The sequence below is a fragment of the Haliotis rufescens genome, unplaced genomic scaffold, assembly GCF_023055435.1.
Source record: "Haliotis rufescens isolate VD_foot unplaced genomic scaffold, xgHalRufe1.0.p SCAF_4, whole genome shotgun sequence".
In the NCBI taxonomy this organism is placed as follows: Eukaryota; Metazoa; Mollusca; class Gastropoda; order Lepetellida; family Haliotidae; genus Haliotis; species Haliotis rufescens.
Genome location: NW_025964112.1, coordinates 33,088,465 through 33,110,795, shown reverse-complemented (window position 1 = coordinate 33,110,795; position 22,331 = coordinate 33,088,465). Strand labels below are relative to the sequence as shown.

The window sequence follows — 22,331 nt, the reverse complement described above, 5'->3', positions numbered from 1 at the left end:
GATGGAGGGTTTTGGTTGGACTCTTAAACATAACAGACCAGAGGATCCCCAGTAATTTTAAGAGTCCTGATGAGAGGTACAAAGGTCTTGCCATACTACATAATGACATAACACTATAACTTACATAGTATAACTTACCTTGTTTAAAAAATATAATAATTCCATTTATTATGTGCAAGTCCATACAGCAAGTGAATGCTCATGGTGCCACAAGGTGCTACATTATGTGTGCAGTGCCAGAAGGCTGACAGTCGCATTACCATCAGAGGCATCTGATCCTACTGGGTAGCCATTCACTGCTGGGTGAACATGGTTGTTTTTCGTCTCAGTTTCAATGTGGGTGGAACGGAAGCCTAAGATACGCTAAGGAGTCATGTTTACAGTACATAGTCATCCTTCCACCTATTCTCCCTGACCATCGTGGCTTAATGTCACAGATTTCTGACTTTCATGCAGTTAATTGGACCACATTCCATCACAACTACTAAATGTGTTAATAAGGAGATTGGGACCTTTCACAACACACTTACTATAGTTACCTTAATAAGCAACCTGGGCTCTTAGGAAAGTAACAGAAGGGGGAGTCTGTTAAAAGCATTCACAACAGATTAAATTTAATATCGATTAGAGATTGAGTGGCGGTCAACAAACTTTGATGAAACTAAAACTTTTCAATAGTAGTTGCTTGGCAACAATATACCCTGTTTTCAGTTAAAAATCTAATATACAAGAAAATATGGACTGTCATTGAACTTTTGGTCTGAGTAGGGCACTTATGAAGATTACATATTGGTGAAGAAGTTGGTCAGAGGCTCTTTATATGGCAAATACTGTAAATGCATTTTAATGAATATAATGTAGAGTGTTTAATCTTTGGTGTTTCCCAGGACTGAGGTTATGTATTTTCTGCATCCAAACCATGGATTTATTCGCACTGTTTGCACATTAATACATGATGTCAAACCTTGATGATGGTGACATTTCAAGGTTAAATGCCATCTAGTATGTTCAATGATACAAGAAACACACACATCTCAAATGCATTGGCCCTGATGTGACCTTGTTGTGATCAATCAACCATCTCTACCATCAATGTGACACCTGTATCTATGCACTCAGTTGGTCAGTCACCAACAAAAATGTGCAAAGGCACAAACCAATATAAATATTTCATAAGAAACATCTTGTGAATGATTTAAACATTAAGAAATGACTAGACTATAATGAATTGATATAACCCCAATTTATACCTTTACCCAGGAAAAATTAATGTTCCAATGATCTTGTCAGTTAACTGCACCATGATCATCTGCTGTAGCATTTTCACTGATTTGTTGGTCCGGTTCCGGGTAGTCCGGTTTTAGAAAATAAAGTCCGGACTTTTTACTATCAACCGGAAGTCATAGAAAGCGGCAAATACAACTTCACTTGTGGGAGTTGTCTTCGATACAGTGTGAAAACAAAATGGGACATTTCAAGCACAGATGTTTGATAAACCGCTATTTTGTCATTGACACACATGGCGTTCTACTTACGACCAACGACTGGCCATGTTTCACTGCAGAAACTGCATACGTTTGCTGTGAATCGATTGGAGTTCTTACTAAAAATTCACCAGGCAGGAGGAGATCGCCTTCGACTTGTTGATATCGCTAACAACCTTCAGACAGTAGCCGACTCCGACTGTTTGATAGAGGGAACACAGAAGGATAATATTTCACATTTTATATTAAGGTATCATAACATTTGATGGTTTACTTGGTCACGTATTAATTTAGTTTTAATATAATTGTGAAAAGATTTTTGTTACAAACACATGATCCTTCCAAGCAAGCCCAGCTGGCCAACATGGGCCAAGTGACACGTGATCATGGTCTGTGTACGTGTCACTCAACATTAGTTTCCTTCCATTTCAGACTTCTATTTGTTGCTGATCAAGAAACCACAGATTTTTTCTTGCAAGCAGAAACTCAGCTGTTCCAGTTTCGATTTTCCTGTCTTACAGAAAAAGAAATTTACAGGCTTTTAAAATCGACAACAAAACATGTCCAAACCACTGAAAAACCATGTGCAGCAACATACAATGAAGCAGACATCCATCATGTTGTAAGTATTCTCCAGGCGATCAAACAGTCGGCAGGAACATGGCAGAATGCTGCCAACCAGTACATGACCGGGAGGAATGTTCAGTACTTTCAGGTGCCCTTCCAAGCCGTTACCTCCCTTGTTACCAACAGAAATGTTGTGTTGCACAGGGGAATGGCAATGGTGCATTATGACAACCTCGATGAAGTGTTGACTGGAGTGTTCAGGTCAGTATTACAACTAACCTTGAAACAAGCAAGCAAGGCAAGAAGAGCTGCACTGCAGGATGTCAGGATGAAGAGATGTGCAAAGATGTTGAAGGTACAGTTGGCCAATACAGACCGAAACAGTATCGTGAATTGATACCCTTGAGTTTATACAGGGTATTTGATTACAGTGACAACAAATAATAGAGTTCACAACATTTTCCTAAGCCTGAGAAAAAGAATCTGCTGATGAAGAAACATCATTTGATTATTGTAACATTTTAATATTTATCATTAGACATTGTAAAGCAGTTTTCCAGTGGAAATTGTATGTTCATGGACTTTTCAGGGAGCAGTTTGTGAGTTAATTTGTTTCATAGATCAACACATTATTCAACACTTTTAACTGAATATATAGTTTGATTGATACAAATTTGATGTGGACATTAATTGAATGAAGGTTCTACTAGTCTATTTACAGAGCAAAAGTTCCCATTTCACTGAACTGGAACAATCTGTCCTGTTTGTCACATGATCAAGTGGACCAGTCGGAGTACATGTTTCCTCTCTGTATGTCCAGCCTTCACAAAGCACTGCGAACAAACCACCGACTCAAACACAATGACAGGGTATGGGATCTCTGTAGAATCATTGCCACTGTTGAAACAATGGCACATCTTTCATCAGTAGACCACCACTGGGAATCAGTATTGCATGGGGAAATGCTTTGTGTAAATATTATCCAACATTTAGTGTTAACCTTGTTTTGCTCACTGCTGAGATATCAGTAAGGTTGGTCTTGAAGTTGAATTATTGATAGATTTATGTTTTTAAGGTGTTTATGCCAGGCCGGATGGCAATCTCAGTAAAATCAGACCTCAGTTCTTGCTACCGCATAAACAATATCTGAGGACATCCCATTACGGGTCGTGTCTGAATGAGAATGAGATTGGTGAGATTGGTGGTTACAACACAGAGAGTGCCTTAAAACGCTGCAGCAGCTCACACTGTGACCACATGATCCACATCTTAGTTGTCTCTTTTCTAAACTAAACAAGAACGCAGTATTCATGGTAATGGCCACCTATTCTGCCCCTGAATTGTGAAATTGGCTCTGGTTTATTATTGACCACAATATACAATGGTGACAGGAGTTATTTTATATTTTATTTTAACTGTAAAAAGATGTGTTTGACGAGACTTTTTCCAGCAAGGACACATTTTTGTAATGTCAAGCACTGATGAATATGCAGTTTCCTGTCACAAACTTCTTATATCATGTGTATATGGACTCATGCTGATTGTTGTCAGACCTGACAAATTTAATTATTTCAAGTTAAGTACAAGGACTAGGGTTCACATTATTAAATATACTAGTGTGAAGCAGACTTACTAACAATAACATCTGATCACATTACCATGGTTACTTAATGACAAAAGAGGCATGAATGTTTAGTAAGACATGTGCAATGGTGTATCTCATCAAGTAAAGACAGAAGGGAAGATACATGGCGTTTTTCTTCACCTGTAGGTTATCATGGGCAATAAAATTATGTGAGTTTGGTGGGGAAGAAAAATGTTAAAAGGTTTTCTCTATGTGTCAGGGTTACCTTGCTTTGTGTGTCTTCATTATCTAAGGGTGACCTGGCTTGGCTGTCTTCATTATTTCAGGGTGACCTGGCTTGGCTGTCTTCATTATCTCAGGGTGTGGAGGATGCTGATGGTGATCAGTGACAAGTTTGTCTCACCCAGGCCTGACTACTCATCACAGATATCTAGCATGATGTTTACCACATACTGCTCACAGAATCCAAACATGAATGTGTGTCAACCTGTATAGGAATAGACATCATTCCATTATTTTCTGTGGGTAACTATGTGTGATGTTGCAGACTGGCATAACCATCCCCTCCCCATGTTGTGTAGGTCCAGTACAGCCTGTTCCTGAAGGAGGTGGGGATGCCTGTGCACCAGGCCATCAAGTTGTGGAAGCAGGAGTACTCACAGCCAAGTCATGTCCCCGGGACGGGTCTCCACAGCTGGCAGGCTGATGAGTGCAGATATACATACAGCATCAGACACCTGTACGGCCTGGAGGGTGCTCGTCGCAACTACCGCGGACACTGCTGTGCTTCACTTCAGGTGAGACGGAAAGAAGATAGATCCCCCACAAACATGGTTGCTTTTAAACTGCAACTTCAAAGTAAGAATCTGACATCCCCCATATGTCGGAGAAGCGAAAATAGCCATCTTCCCAAGCCAAGGGCATAAACTAAGAGTCCAGTTTCCACCCTTGCCGAACTAGGCTTGAATTTCCAGGTTTGATTGTAGCACCACCAGTGGCTGTTAATAGTGTTATGATTTTATCCTTTTTATGTCCCCCTATTGACCATCTCTCATATCACTTGCAGTTGTTTCAAACAAAATGGTGGCGCCCAGTCAAGACAATCTGATCAATAACCAAGATCTATATTGTAATAAAACAGGTCTTACATATGCGAAGTGTATCATATCACTTGAGCATCTTGATTAAAAACATGAAAGATATGGAAAATATCTTTCGACACCCAGTTGCTGTACACATGATCCTACAGTCGACCGAAATCTGCACATTGTAATGCATGTTGTTTACAAACTGGATGTCTAGTTCATTACATGATTTTGATTGGACTATGTATAGACCTCTGGTCCAGCCAAAATGTAACACCAGAATTCCAGCAGAGTTCAGCAAGGGTGGAAACTGGACTTTTATAGTCAGTTGACGCCCTTGCCTCAGGAAGATGAAGCTGACAACCTTGTTCATTGTGCTATGAAATAAATAGTAACAGGGGTGTTTCATAATTATGTTGCTTTGGCAACAGGAATAATAAAAACTACAATATGTTTACTGTGTTATATCTGAAATTGAAATTTTGAATATTGAATATGAATGGGTTCATTGGTGTTACATTTAAATATTTAGTGATTAGTTGTTGCTGTTTCAAGTTGATTGTTTTTGTACTGCAGTGCTGTAGTACAGGTGGTGTTCCATACTGTAGTGGTGTCAGGGTTGGAGAAAGCACATGCCTGACTTGCCTGACTCAATGCATGAGATCGTGTGACAAACACAAATCAGCTTTTTAGCTGGTTTTAGTTTGATTGTGGTTTAGAAATGGATCTTGATCATCACAATGAAGTAACACAGAACACAAATGAGGTTGAATGTTTGCATTGTATTTTACAGAGACGCCAACTTGGTCCAGCAGAGCAAGGAGGATGCCCATTGGTGCATTTTGACAACCATCACCTTGGTAACCTCCTGACCAATGCTGGCATTCTGGAGGCAGACCAAGCAGTGATTCTACACCTGAAATCCTCTGATGATCCATGTGGAGCCTGTGCTGTGTATCTCAGGCACCGGGCTGAGGCCTACTTGGACCAGCAGGGTATTGCTGGAAGGAGAGACAGGCAGATGCAAGGATGTCAACCTCCTGCCCATCAGATACTAAACAGACACAGGGAATATCATGTTGGTGACTGTGGACACTTGCAGAAGACATCGGGAAATGAAGGTTTGTACAGAATAAAGGTGCCTGGACAGGATGGTGACATGTGTGATGACAGCGAGGTAGAGGGACAGGATGGTGTCGTGTGTGACGATATCGAGACAGATGGGGAGGATGGTGAGGTCATACTGGTCAGTGTTCATACAAAACACAGAGGTGCGAAGAGAAGTCTGTCCATCCGATCAGAGCGTGTCAAGAAGCAAGTGTTGTGGTATGAGAGAGGGAAGCTGGCCGTGCAGGGCGACAGAGCTGTGATGGAGACTAGCGTTGTATGTGTCACAAGCAGTGATGATGTTGCTGAGAGTGTCACAGATGGGGCTCAGTCAGGGTCAGACAGTTGGGTGTTGTGCCAAAAGAAATTAAGCCGTGAAGAACAAGTTAAAAACTTGAGGCAGACAACCCAATCAGAGACAAGCTTTCATAACTCTCTCGTGACCATTTCAACAACCCCCACCACCAGTAGGCCATCAGTGCCACTGGAACATGAACATGGTTTTGAACATAAGCTGTTACAAGATCATGTCTGTAGTGCTGACACACCTGTAACTGTAGCAGGAGACATCATGAATTGTGGTAGCTGTGCGCCGTCTGCTGCAAACCCTCCTGTGCCACCCATTACAGTGGCTGGTGTAGACACTGTGAGCTGTTTTCAGCATGATGTTTGTCCGTCACAGACTGGGAGTAACACTCAGCTGGGGAGACTGGATAGAGCTAGAGTGAGATTGCAGCATCTCAGTGACTTTCATATTCACAAACCTGTGGACTTTTACACTTGTTTTAAGGAGCTGGTAGAAGGGTTGAAATCCAGGGTCAAAGAATGTCAGTAATCATGTTTAACATCAGTAATATGGATAATGTTACATTTTAGTGGCAGGAACGAACAATTTAATGTTTGAAAAGCAGGAATAATGAACATGGTCAATGAAATGAATTGATTTTCCGTGTTAGGCCACAACAAAATAAATAGTTGTTCATTGGAAACAATATTTCTAAGGCCAAAATTACAGAATGATTACCAAAAACTCCCTTCCAGAGGACTTAAGAATAAGAAATAGCTATCTCTATCTCTATACTGAACTGTTTTGACGTGAACATATGTGGTCCTTAAAATAGTATTTAAGCAAAAACTTGTCTGTCCATTGACAAAAGAATCAATGAATTAAGTTTTCAATTTGTAATCATAATTTTGTTTTAAAATGTTTATTTCTTGTAATATGAACCTTTTACCTTGTTTTAACATGTTAAGGAACAACATACTTATTTTAAAACTTCATATGATGCTTTTTGAAGTACCAAATACTGAAAAATGAAATTAAATGGAAACCTTAAAGTGTTCAAACATTGTTTCTCAACGAGTGTTTTAGACCATGTTCTTGTTAGAAGTAAACTCCCATGACCTTGTTAGGTCAGTGTATACAATATGAATATGTGGTATTAGCATACCTCGTTGTGCACATCAGACTATGTATTAATTGTCTACAATGAGTGTAGAACATATAGGCCATGCCTTATGTTGGAGCAGGCTTTGGGGTTTGTACAAAGGGTAGGTTTACCTATATTTTGTGGAAAAAAAAGAATTAAATAACAGACATGTACATTTTAGATTTTTGTTTCCTCCTTCAAATAGTTATGAAGGTCGCTGTCTAGCAGCAGTTTTGTAGTGGCCTGTTAACTATGTGGTCATCATTATAGTTCAGGGGACATATTATATAAGTTGTCCGTGCAACAACCACAGGTACTAATACTAACATAGTTATACAACTAGTTGATCACCGCATAATCAAAGAACCAGTGAGTCTGTAATCACAAGGTTATACAACTAGTTGATCACCACATGATCAAAGAACCAGTGAGTCTAACCATGAGGTTATACAACTAGTTGATCACCACATGATCAAAGAACCAGTGAGTCTAACCATGAGGTTATACAACTAGTTGATAACCACATGATCAAAGAACCAGTGAGTCTGTAACCACAAGGTTATACAACTATTTGATCACTACATGATCAAAGAACCAGTGAGTCTGTAACCACGAGGTTATACAACTAGTTGATCACCACATGATCAAAGAACCAGTGAGTCTGTAACCACGAGGTTATACAACTAGTTGATCACCGCATAATCAAAGAACCAGTGAGTCTGTAATCACAAGGTTTTACAACAAGTTGATCACCACATGATCAAAGAACCAGTGAGTCTAACCATGAGGTTATACAACTAGTTGATCACCACATGATCAAAGAACCAGTGAGTCTAACCATGAGGTTATACAACTAGTTGATAACCACATGATCAAAGAACCAGTGAGTCTGTAACCACAAGGTTATACAACTATTTGATCACTACATGATCAAAGAACCAGTGAGTCTGTAACCACGAGGTTATACAACTAGTTGATCACCACATGATCAAAGAACCAGTGAGTCTGTAACCACGAGGTTATACAACTAGTTGATCACCACATGATCAAAGAACCAGTGAGTCTGTAACCACGAGCTGACACAACTAGTTGATCACCACATGATCAAAGAACCAGTGAGTCTGTAACCAGAGGTTATACAACTATTTGATCACCACATGATCAAAGAACCAGTGAGATGATCAAAGAACCCGTGAGTCTGAAACCAAGAGGTTATACAACTAGTTGATCACCACATGATCAAAGAACCAGTTACAACTAGTTGATCACCACATGATCAAAGAACCAGTGAGTCTGTAACCAGAGGTTATACAACTAGTTGATCACCACATGATCAAATAACCCGTGAGTCTGTAACCAGAGGTTATACAACTAGTTGATCACCACATGATCAAAGAACCAGTGAGTCTGTAACCAGAGGTTATACAACTAGTTGATCACCACATGATCAAAGAACCAGTGAGTCTGTAATCATGAGGTTATACAACTAGTTGATCACCACATGATCAAAGAACCAGTGAGTCTGTAATCATGAGGTTATACAACTAGTTGATCACTACATGATCAAAGAACCAGTGAGTCTGTAACCAGAGGTTATACAACTAGTTGATCACCACATGATCAAAGAACCAGTGAGTCTGTAACCACGAGGTTACACAACTAGTTGATCACCACATGATCAAAGAACCAGTTACAACTAGTTGATCACCACATGATCAAAGAACCAGTGAGTCTGTAACCACAAGGTTTTACAACTAGTTGATCACCACATGATCAAAGAACCAGTGAGTCTGTAACCAGAGGTTATTCAACTATTTGATCACCACATGATCAAAGAACCAGTGAGTCTAACAATGAGGTTATACAACTAGTTGATCACCAAATGATCAAAGAACCAGTGAGTCTGTAACCAGAGGTTATACAACTAGTTGATCACCAAATGATCAAAGAACCAGTGAGTCTGTAACCAGAGGTTATGCAACTAGTTGATCACCACATGATCAAAGAACCAGTGAGTCTGTAACCAGAGGTTATAAAACTAGTTGATCACCACATGATCAAAGAACCAGTGAGTCTGTAATCATGAGGTTATACAACTAGTTGATCACCACATGATCAAAGAACCAGTGAGTCTGTAACCACAAGGTTATACAACTAGTTGATCACCACATGATCAAAGAACCAGTGAGTCTGTAACCACAAGGTTATACAACTAGTTGATCACCACATGATCAAAGAACCAGTGAGTCTGTAACCAGAGGTTATACAACTAGTTGATCACTACATGATCAAAGGACCAGTGAATATGTAACCAGAGGTGACACAACTAGTTGATCACCACATGATCAAAGAACCAGTGAGTCTGTAACCATGAGAGTATACAACTAGTTGATCACCACATGATCAAAGAACCAGTGAGTCTGTAACCACGAGAGTATACAACTAGTTGATCACCACATGATCAAAGAACCAGTGACTCTGTAACCAGAGGTTATACAACTAGTTGATCACTACATGATCAAAGAACCAGTTACAGCTAGTAGATCACCACATGATCAAAGAACCAGTGAGTCTGTAACCACGAGGTTTTACAACTAGTTGATTTCCGCAGGATCAAAGAACCAGTGAGTCTGTAACCACGAGGTTATACAACTAGTTGATCACCACATGATCAAAGAACCAGTGAGTCTGTAACCTAGTTGATCACCACATGATCAAAGAACCAGTGAGTCTGTAACCACAAGGTTTTACAACTAGTTGATCACCACATGATCAAAGAACCAGTGAGTCTGTAACCACGAGGTTTTACAACTAGTTGTTCACCATATGATTAAAGAACCCGTGAGTCTGTAACCACAGGGTTTTACAACTAGTTGATCACCACATGATCAAAGAACCAGTGAGTCTGTAACAACGAGGTTATACAACTAGTTGATCACCACATGATCAAAGAACCAGTGAGTCTAACCACAAGGTTATACAACTAGTTGATCACCACATGATCAAAGAACCAGTGAGTCTGTAACCAGAGGTTATACAACTAGTTGATCACTACATGATCAAAGAACCAGTGAGTCTGTAACCACGAGGTTATACAACTAGTTGATCACCACATGATCAAAGAACCAGTTACAACTAATTGATCACCACATGATCAAAGAATCAGTGAGTCTGTAACCACGAGGTTTTACAACTAGTTGATCACCACATGATCAAAGAACCAGTGAGTCTGTAACCACGAGGTTTTACAACTAGTTGATCACCACATGATCAAAGAACCAGTGAGTCTGTAACCACGAGGTTATACAACTAGTTGATCACTACATGATCAAAGAACCAGTTACAGCTAGTAGATCACCACATGATCAAAGAACCAGTTAGTCTGTAACCACGAGGTTTTACAACTAGTTGATCACCACATGATCAAAGAACCAGTGAGTCTGTAACCACGAGGTTATACAACTAGTTGATCACCACATGATCAAAGAACCAGTGAGTCTGTAACCACGAGGTTATACAACTAGTTGATCAAATGATCCAAGAACCAGCGAGTCTGTAACCAGAGGTTTTACAACTAGTTGATCACCACATGATCAAAGAACCAGTGAGTCTCTAACCACAAGGTTATACAACTAGTTGATCACCACATGATCAAAGAACCAGTGAGTCTGTAACCACGAGGTTATACAACTAGTTGATCACTACATGATCAAAGAACCAGTTACAGCTAGTAGATCACCACATGATCAAAGAACCAGTTAGTCTGTAACCACGAGGTTTTACAACTAGTTGATCACCACATGATCAAAGAACCAGTGAGTCTGTAACCACGAGGTTATACAACTAGTTGATCACCACATGATCAAAGAACCAGTGAGTCTGTAACCACGAGGTTATACAACTAGTTGATCAAATGATCCAAGAACCAGCGAGTCTGTAACCAGAGGTTTTACAACTAGTTGATCACCACATGATCAAAGAACCAGTGAGTCTCTAACCACAAGGTTATACAACTAGTTGATCACCACATGATCAAAGAACCAGTGAGTCTGTAATCACAAGGTTTTACAACAAGTTGATCACCACATGATCAAAGAACCAGTGAGTCTGTTTCCACGAGGTTATACAACTAGTAGATCACCACATGATCAAAGAACCAGTGAGTCTGTAACCAGAGGTTATACAACTAGTTGATCACCACATGATCAAAGAACAAGTGAGTGTAAGCAGAGGTTATACAACTAGTTGATCACCACATGATCAAAGAACCAGTGAGTCTGTAACCAGAGGTTATACAACTAGTTGATCACCACATGATCAAAGAAACCAGTTACAACTAGTTGATCACCACATGATCAAAGAACCAGTGAGTCTGTAACCAGAGGTTATACAACTAGTTGATCACCATATGATCAAAGAACCAGTGAGTCTGTAACCACGAGGTTATACAACTAGTTGATCACCACATGATCAAAGAACCAGTTACAACTAATTGATCACCACATGATCAAAGAATCAGTGAGTCTGTAACCACGAGGTTTTACAACTAGTTGATCACCACATGATCAAAGAACCAGTGAGTCTGTAACCACGAGGTTTTACAACTAGTTGATCACCACATGATCAAAGAACCAGTGAGTCTGTAACCACGAGGTTATACAACTAGTTGATCACTACATGATCGAAGAACCAGTTACAGCTAGTAGATCACCACATGATCAAAGAACCAGTGAGTCTGTAACCACGAGGTTATACAACTAGTTGATCAAATGATCCAAGAACCAGCGAGTCTGTAACCAGAGGTTTTACAACTAGTTGATCACCGCAGGATCAAAGAACCAGTGAGTCTCTAACCACAAGGTTATACAACTAGTTGATCACCACATGATCCAAGAACCAGCGAGTCTGTAACCACAAGGTTATACAACTAGTTGATCACCACATGATCCAAGAACCAGCGAGTCTGTAACCACAAGGTTATACAACTAGTTGATCACCACATGATCAAAGAACCAGTGAGTCTGTAACCACAAGGTTATACAACTAGTTGATCACCACATGATCCAAGAACCAGTGAGTCTGTAACCACGAGGTTATACAACTAGTTGATCACCACATGATCAAAGAACCAGTGAGTCTGTAACCACAAGGTTTTACAACTAGTTGATCACCACATGATCAAAGAACCAGCGAGTCTGTAACCACAAGGTTATACAACTAGTTGATCACCACATGATCAAAGAACCAGTGAGTCTGTAACCACGAGGTTATACAACTAGTTGATCACCACATGATCAAAGAACCAGTGAGTCTGTTACCACGAGGTTATACAACTAGTAGATCACCACATGATCAAAGAACCAGTGAGTCTGTAACCAGAGGTTATACAACTAGTTGATCACCACATGATCAAAGAACAAGTGAGTGTAAGCAGAGGTTATACAACTAGTTGATCACCACATGATCAAAGAACCATTGAGTCTGTTACCACAAGGTTATACAACTAGTAGATCACCACATGATCAAAGAACCAGTGAGTCTGTAACTTAGGTTATCACAACCTTAAGTAGTCAGATTATATACAAGATGGTCCAAGATCATGAAGGTTTGTTTTTGCATTGTTCAAATGGACAGAAAACAGGAATAGGTTAGTGGTTTTACAGTTTTATACCCAGCTGATTTTTTATTTCTTTTCGCTTCCAACAAAACATGGACATAAAAGCCAAGAGAAACTTGAATTCATGTGTTTTAAGTTCTGTGAATCTCCTAAAGTGATGAGTATTGCAGTGTGTGCACCTGCCAATACCAAGAGCAGGAAGGAAGTGCTGAGAAGCTGTTGGTGGTGGCCAAGGCAGGAAAACATTGTCACAAACTTGACGAATCTGTGTTTCAAAAACCACGTATCGTGCATGTATTCCTCCGATCATTTACCACATGGCCTCAAGTTTTTATCAAAACAGGCAACAGGACAATTAAGAAGTCATTACATTGTGTGGCCTTCTCTCGTTTGTGATATATGAGCCTATGTGGTCTGTTAACTTGTTTCAAACTAGTCTTTCAGTAGTCATCGCGTTTGTAGATGGGATGAACTAAAATTCCGCATTCATCAATTTGAATCATAAACGTCTTCTTTCGTTGTTCAACAGCATGTCACACTTGTCCGACGTTTAATTGTTAAGAATTCCATTTTGCATGAAACATTATACTGTCTTATTTTCATACTAAGTTACAAAGGAAGTATTCTGAACAGGGCCTACAAACCAACATGCGTCCCGAAAAAGGACTATTACATTGTCCGTGTGTACAGTGTGATGAAATAATATTGCTTTCATGTTGGGTAACTACATCGTGCAGTAATATTACTTCTTACATGACCTGTAAAGATCCGTGCTAGAATAGGTCTTCAGCAACCCATGCTTGCCGTGAAAGGCGAATGTGCTTGTCGTAAGAGGTGACTATCGGGATACGGGTTGTCAGTGTCGCTGACTTGGTTGATGAATGTCATCGTATCCCAATTGCGTGGATCGATGCTCATGATGTCAATCACTGGATTATCTGGTCCAGACTCGATTACTCACAGACCGCCGTCATACAGCTGACAACAATCATACAAACAAACAAACTTCTCACATATTTGATTGAGTATATCTATCAGGACGCTATGATATACCAGGCACATTGCGGATTCGTGTTTAACGACACTTTCTCACTCACTCGATTTCAGTGGACCATCTTGGTCTATACTCAATGGAGCGAGTGAGAATGTTCCCGAATCCTTGCCACCGTCAGGAAGTCAGCGTTAACCCTGAGCTCAACCCGATACGAGTGCAAGTGAAACCTTGGAAATGTGACAGAACGTTTATTTGCGTCATTTCCTAATCTTAGCACATGCCACCAATAATATTAATGTGTGTTTTACCGGGGAATCACGTTTTGCAACTGTATGTCAAGATTGGATTGAAAAAGTAGAACGGTCGAGAAATTGCACAAGATAATAGTTCTCAGATTTGACAAAAACAGTCTGTTTTGATATTTACAAGAAGGTCTAGTCTAAGTTAGAATAGTTACGTATGTCTCCCTGACGCATATATAAATTCAAAATTAGAAATGGACTGCCCCTTTCCTAGTTCTTCACCCAACTTGAATTATGGTTTGACGTAACCATGGTAATATATATCTTAAAACTCAATCTTCTTACAAGACCAGCAAAAACAACTTTGGAAGCTTTTGCTTGCGAATACAATACGAGTATGGTTTCCACATGAAGTGTCGATTGGTGATGATTTCATTATCAACATGACACAGTGTATATAGAAACAATCACGTTTTACTTCTTCACTCTAAAAGAAGGTTATCAAACTATCTTCCCCCAAAAAGTTAGGGAAGTGGCTCCAACCAGATAAAGACAACAACCAGTGGATCTGCCAATGTTGTGTGAAATACAATACCTGTAGCCAGTTCATCTGTCGTGGGCAAGGTTTTAACACACTGTTTCTAGGCTACATTGAAACAACAGACATATAGTTTAGTAGTATTATGGCAGCAAGGAACTAGACGCGACGTAAGACTGTTAATAAACAAGGTTATTTTAGCATGATTACAGCAGAGAGATTAAAAAGTTATATGGACATTGTGTGTGGTTTAGGTTTTTAAACTAAACGCCTATTCTTTTTTTTTATAAATGAACCTATGTCAGGTAAAAGACAAAAAACAACAACCCAGAAGACAACCTTACACCTCAGCGCGATAAGCCGTTGCTCTAAATACACTATCTTGATATATCGGGTTCACAAGTTAAAGCTCGTGCATGCATGCTTTCGGTTGACTACATCGCATCACAAGTGGTGAGAGTATTTTTTCAGAGTTGAAGTTATTGACGATGCCTATGAATGCCAACCACCTTCAACAGCGTGTATAGTTTTGGTAACTAGTCACCACCTATGCCTAGAAATATGTGATATACACAGTACATACACAAATATGAACCCTCCTTATTTAAAACAAAAGTGGGACTGCACCCCTCGACGAACAATAAACCGTTCCTGAATAGAAGCAGACGACCAGTGTCTATTGCAGATGGGCTGCTCTCCATCTCAGTTCCCCAACCCCTCGTGTGATGAGAAATCCGAGGCAGACTGGCTCTAAATACTACAGCCCATGAACCAAGGTAGGCCCGTTGTTGTAATATGAACGCCAACTTGTTTTGTGCGTAAATAACCGACGGTTACTCTGCACAGACACTTGCACGTGTAAAACATGCGCTGGTACCACCCGCGCTAATGATAATGGTGTTCTTGAGCATTATCATCATTGCAAGGTAAAATAATATGTATTCGGATGTGAGTTGACATATTTCAAGAGTGGTTTAGCTATTTAAGTTTGACGTCATAGGTCTGTAACATGCCACTAGTCTTGTGAAAATAGCTCATAGAGCCACTCGCCCTCCGCCAGGATTTAAAAGTGTCATTTACCTCCCAACTGTGTGAACATTTTCGGGTACCATTAACCTAAAGAGTTCATTATTTACAACAAATCACATTTCATGTTTCAAAAATCTTATGAAAACTTGTGTCCCCTGGCTTCACGTTTTTTCACAACTGAACTTTTTTTTATTAGCAGAAACCTGTATCATAGTGGTCAATTAATTCACATTCTAAGTCACATCCAAAGTGATACTTGGACACTACATGGAGTTGTGTATGGATCAGTTCCTGCATGAAAAGCGTGGAGGTGCTAATTCATGAAAACGTGTTGAAAGTTGTTTGTTGTTTTAAGCCGCGCTCAGCAATATTCCCGCTATGTGACGGCGGTCTGTAACTTCTCGAGTCTGGCCCAGATAATCAAGTGATTAACACCATGCACCTCGATCTGCGGAGTTGGGACACGATGACATGCATCAACATGAACCTGATCACCAGCAGCCTCGTCGCCTGTTACAACAAGCATGGGTTAACCTGGACGTTCAGGGGTGTCAAAGTTAGCAATGTGGAGAGATTTGATTTTTTATAAGTGTATTGGAAAACTGTTTTGATAGGGCAATAACCAGAGTGTTAATAATTACCAATCTTAAACATTAGCTTATCCTTTTATGATAGTTACATGTTTTGAGAGCTTTGAGTAGACTATTACAAATTTGATACCATGATTTCTGACCTGTTTTATTTCTTGTTTTACTGTAATTTTGCCCAATATGTAAGGATGCATGGGGATGGAATATAAAATCACCTGGAATTGAATGAGATCTATTGTAAAGATGATATCAGTGTATAGATTATATACTATTTGAATGCAGACATTTGGAAAACAAACTATCTATTAGTTATGAGCTCATGTCTTATTTTCTGACAGCATAGGTATTGGATTGTGAAATTAAAACAAGACAAATGGCATGGACAGTGGGAAAATTAGCTTATTTTCAGTCATACATATCATTTGGGGCTTCCGTAAGACAATCCAATATTGTGTCTAACCTAAAGGATAAATATCATATCCAGTTTATTGAGATTATTTAGTCTCCAAGATAAAAAGGCCCTAGATTTGTGACCAAGATACACTCTGAGAAGGTCAAAGGTAACACTAGATACACAGTATCTCCCAATGCTCTTCTCTCACATACTGTAGCAGCATCTGGTGAACAGTTAGTCAGGGGAGGCAACTGCTGCAGAGACAATACTTTTCAACACTTACTGTGGAACAAGAAACTTCTTTGAGCCCTACTTTAAGGTTAACAAAAAATGTATGCTGGATAACTGTTGTTGAGACTGAGTGGATCCTCACACATCATATGGTTGAGACATGTACTGTGAGATCACATGCTTGAGACATGTACTGTGGGATCACATGCTTGAGACATGTACTGTGAGATCACATGCTTGAGACATGTACTGTGAGATCACATGCTTGAGACATGTACTGTGAGATCACTTGCTTGAGACATGTACTGTGAGATCACATGCTTGAGACATGTACTGTGAGATCACATGCTTGAGACATGTACTGTGAGATCACATGCTTGAGACATGTACTGTGAGATCACTTGCTTGAGACATGTACTGTGAGATCACATGCTTGAGACATGTACTGTGAGATCACTTGCTTGAGACATGTACTGTGAGATCACATGCTTGAGACATGTACTGTGAGATCACATGCTTGAGACATGTACTGTGAGATCACTTGCTTGAGACATGTACTGTGAGATCACATGCTTGAGACATGTACTGTGAGATCACATGCTTGAGACATGTACTGTGAGATCACATGCTTGAGACATGTACTGTGAGATCACTTGCTTGAGACATGTACTGTGAGATCACATGCTTGAGACATGTACTGTGAGATCACATGCTTGAGACATGTACTGTGAGATCACATGCTTGAGACATGTACTGTGAGATCACATGCTTGAGACATGTACTGTGAGATCACATGCTTGAGACATGTACTGTGAGATCACTTGCTTGAGACATGTACTGTGAGATCACATGCTTGAGACATGTACTGTGAGATCACATGCTTGAGACATGTACTGTGAGATCACTTGCTTGAGACATGTACTGTGAGATCACATGCTTGAGACATGTACTGTGAGATCACATTCTTGAGACATGTACTGTGAGATCACATGCTTGAGACATGTACAGTGAGATCACATGCTTGAGACATGTACTGTGAGATCACTTTCTTGAGACATGTACTGTGAGATCACATGCTTGAGACATGTACTGTGAGATCACATGCTTGAGACATGTACTGTGAGATCACATGCTTGAGACATGTACTGTGAGATCACTTGCTTGAGACATGTACTGTGAGATCACATGCTTGAGACATGTACTGTGAGATCACATGCTTGAGACATGTACTGTGAGATCACATGCTTGAGACATGTACTGTGAGATCACATGCTTGAGACATGTACTGTGAGATCACATGCTTGAGACATGTACTGTGAGATCACATGCTTGAGACATGTACTGTGAGATCACTTTCTTGAGACATGCACTGTGAGATCACTTGCTTGAGTAATGTACTGTGAGATCACTTGCTTGAGACATGTACTGTGAGATCCCTTTCTTGAGACATGCACTGTGATATCACTTGCTTGAGACATATACTGTGCGATCACTTCCTTGAGACATGTACTGTGAGATCACTCTGCTTGAGACATGCACTGTGACATCACTTGCTTGAGACATTTACTGTGAGATCACTTTCTTGAGACATTCACTGTGAGATCACTTGCTTGAGACATTTACTGTGAGATCACTTTCTTGAGACATGTACTGTGAGATCACTTTCTTGAGACATGCACTGTGAAATCACTTGCTTGAGACATGTACTGTGAGATCACTTTCTTGAGACATGCACTGTGAGATCACTTTCTTGAGACATGCACTGTGATATCACTTGCTTGAGACATGTACTGTGAGATCACTTTTTTGAGACATGCACTGTGAGATCACTTGCTTGAGACATATACTGTGCGATCACTTGCTTGAGACATGTACTGTGAGATCACTTTGCTTGAGACATGCACTGTGAGATCACTTGCTTGGGACATGCACTGTGAGATCACTTTCTTGAGACATGCACTGTGAGATCACTTTCTTGAGACATGCACTGTGAGATCACTTGCTTGAGACATGTACTGTGATATCACTTTCTTGAGACATGTACTGTGAGATCACTTGCTTGAGACATATACTGTGAGATCACTTGCTTGAGACATGTACTGTGAGATCACTTTGCTTGAGACATGCACTGTGAGATCACTTGCTTGAGACATGTACTGTGAGATCACTTTCTTGAGACATGCACTGAGATCACTTTCTTGAGACATGCACTGTGAGATCACTTGCTTGAGACATGTACTGTGAGATCACTTTCTTGAAACATGTACTGTGAGATCCCTTGCTTGAGACATGCACTGTGAGATCACTTGCTTGAGACATGTACTGTGAGATCACATGCTTGAGATATGTACTGTGAGATCACTTGTTTGAGACATGTACAGTGAGATCACTTGCTTGAGACATGTACTATGAGATCACTTGCTTGAGACATGTACTGTGAGATCACATGCTTGAGATATGTACTGTGAGATCACTTGCTTGAGACATGTACTGTGAGATCACTTTGCTTGAGACATGAACTGTGAGATCGCTTGCTCGAGACATGTACTGTAAGATCACTTCCTCGAGACATGTACTATGAGATCACTTGCTTGAGGCCCTGTGAAGATCCGGGGTAGAATAGGTCCTCAGCAACCCTTGCTTGCCGTAAAAGGCGACTATGCTTGTCGTAAGAAGCGACTAACGGGATGGGGTGGTCAGGCTGGCTGACTTGGTGGATGCATGTCATCGGTCCCAATTGCCTGGATCAATGCTCATGATTTCAATCACTGGATTGTCTGGTCCAGACTCTATTATTTACAGACCGCCGTCATATAGCTTGAATATTGCTGAGTGTGGCGTAAAACAACAAACAAAAAACAAAACACTTGCTTGAGACATGTACTGTGAGATCACTTGCGTGAGACATGTACTGACAGATCACTTGCTTGAGACATGTACAGTGAGAGCACATGTTTGAGACATGTACTGTGATATCACTTGCTTGAGACATGTACTGTGAGATCACATGCTTGAGACATGTACTGTGAGATCACATGCTTGAGACATGTACTGTGAGATCACTTGCTTGAGACATGTACTGTGAGATCACTTGCTTGAGACATGTACTGTGAGATCACATTCTTGATACATGTACAGTGAGATCACTTGCTTGAGACATGTACTGTGAGATCACTTTGCTTGAGGCATGTACTTGCACACAATCAGCCAGGATACATATGGTGACCAACCAATCCTCATTTTAGTCATTTCTGTCGCCTCATACAACAAGCATGGGTTATTTGGATAGAACAGTATCGGTTTGCTTTGCACTTAGTCCCTACTATATATTCAGCATTTTAAGGTAGGCTTCATGTACAAAGTGAAAGGTTTCTCTGTGGGAAATATTCATCTTTGCTATCTCTGCTTCCATAATCTCTTTCTTGTCTGTCAATATTTGTACGATAAATTAAAGTAGAATCTTAAAAAAACTTGATTTCTTGTTGAGCTAATGTAAAAAAATACAGGATGTGAAGTCTAGTGTCTAAGTTTATACCAGCCAGAGGCAGGAATTGCCAGTCCAATGGTTAATTATTTTCACCACAGTTTTGAGGAAATGGGCTGAACATGAACTCCCTGTGTCTTATCAGGGAACACCACTTGGAGCAAGACAGGAAAGTAAATATACACAACCATGTATTTCTGGTCATAAATTTCCTTATAATGAGGTCCAGTTGTTGTGGCTAAAGTGTAGCAAAGACAGCTGTCAGATGCTGTTATGGTAGCCAGAATCAATCATCAGTTTAAAAGTGTGACATGCAAAAGTGAATGAGGATGCAGAGTTCTGTAAAATATTTGTCTTGAACAAATTTATACTGGCTGCTGCATGTATCCGAGATTGGGTCTGCTGTGATTAAGAGTCAGCATAGGTCCTCTTACTTCATGCTTGTCGTAAGAGCTAACTGAACTTGGCTTTGCACCCAGACTTGTTGACTTGGCTGATTGAGTGTCATTGTACCCTGATGGCAACAGTCATGCTATCAACCACTGGTTTACCTATCCAGGCCTGTGTAGTCAATCTATAATAGCTGGAATATTGATGACTGCTGTGTAATAGTGCATAGTTGAAGCAAATATTGGTATATCTCTATGAAATCATCGTTTCTGTGGTAAAAGTACCAGCATGCTGAGTTTTGTAGACTTGTGTAACAAATAATTAAACTATAAGTTTGAATCACGTAATAAGTGAGTGAGTGAGTTGGATTTAACGCCACTTTTAACATTATTCCAGTTATATCACTGCGTGGGAGCTTAATGTGGGAGAAAAGCTCGAAGTGATGCAGGTCTCAGATGTTTGCCACTTCGGTGGAACCCACGAGCATGGGCATGGTGCTGACAAACCTAGAAACATAATCGGGGCAAACCGGGATTCGAACCCACAATCATAGGTTTCTGGTGTTACCAAGGGACGCAACTCTGCATAGCGAATCGCTGCGCTTTAGACAACTGGGCCACCCGTGCTCCTGAATCACTAATAAACATTGGTAAAGTAGAATATGCAAATTTACTCAATAACCTAGAATCATCAAACAAACATAACATCAACTACGATTAAAAGAAAGGTATAAGTTTTTTAACCTTGTTCAACTTTTGTAAACTAGAATAAGAACTTAAGTGTAGATGCCACGAAAGAAGACCTCTTACTATACATTCATAATTCTACAACAGATCTGAAAGAGATGATACCTGGCTAACTGAGACTTTCTGTTCCTTATCTCTAGACCGCCTCCGTGGTCTTGTGGTAGAGCGTCCGCCCGGAGAGCGGAAGGTCCAGGGTTCGATCCCGGGCCGCGTCATACAAAAAGACGTTAAAAGATTGTACTTGTTGTTACCCTGTCTGGCGCTCGGCATTAAGGGGCTAAAACAAGGACTGGTCGGCTCGGAGTCAGTATACTGTGTCTGAGTGGGGTATTCATGTTAAACTGCGGCATGGTATCTCAGTGAGCTAGCACTATAAATCGGCATCAGTCCGGACTAGTACAAGCAGCCACACACACACATACAGGTGCATGCACGTCGCTATATAAGTGCAATAATCTTGGACGTGACGTTAAACCCAATTTCACCTCACCTCACCTCCTTATCTCTATATGTAGTTTGGGAAGTGGCTCATACCTATGCTGTGCAACCTGACACAGAACAGATCAAGATCTTGTCAGTAGTTACATTGTTTCTTAATGGTCACTGAGCTTTATAGGGTCTGATCACATTCACATGTTGCCTAACATTTGGTGAAAGAACCAAGTGTGTTCAGTTGGGGGCAACCATGCAGTGAAAAACTGAGGTAGATTTCCTCTTTAGGATGCCTGATGCGTGGTCTGTAGTAGAGTATTTAACTTTTACTAAGACAGGGATTTCTGAAATCTTTATTATTAATGTAACCATCCAACTGGAAAGAA

At 40.3% G+C, this 22,331-nt stretch overlaps 2 protein-coding genes across 2 annotated transcripts in view; both read left to right on the top strand.

The window, feature by feature from the left end:
• The first annotated feature begins 1,405 nt into the window (after positions 1-1,405).
• LOC124152168 (DNA primase large subunit-like) lies at positions 1,406-7,431 on the top strand. The gene is made up of 5 exons (XM_046524985.2): positions 1,406-1,734; positions 1,917-2,406; positions 2,762-2,920; positions 4,218-4,433; positions 5,515-7,431. The coding sequence occupies exons 1-5, from the start codon at positions 1,520-1,522 to the stop codon at positions 6,661-6,663; spliced, it is 2,229 nt and encodes a 742-aa protein (XP_046380941.2). The 5' UTR covers positions 1,406-1,519; the 3' UTR covers positions 6,664-7,431.
• A 7,854-nt stretch (positions 7,432-15,285) lies between these two features.
• LOC124152169 overlaps positions 15,286-22,331 on the top strand; it is a 66,010-nt gene continuing 58,964 nt past the window's right edge. Inside the window, exon 1 of the mRNA XM_048382665.1 lies at positions 15,286-15,425. The gene's annotated coding sequence lies outside the window, so the exon portion shown is untranslated. The remainder of the gene's footprint in view (positions 15,426-22,331) is intronic.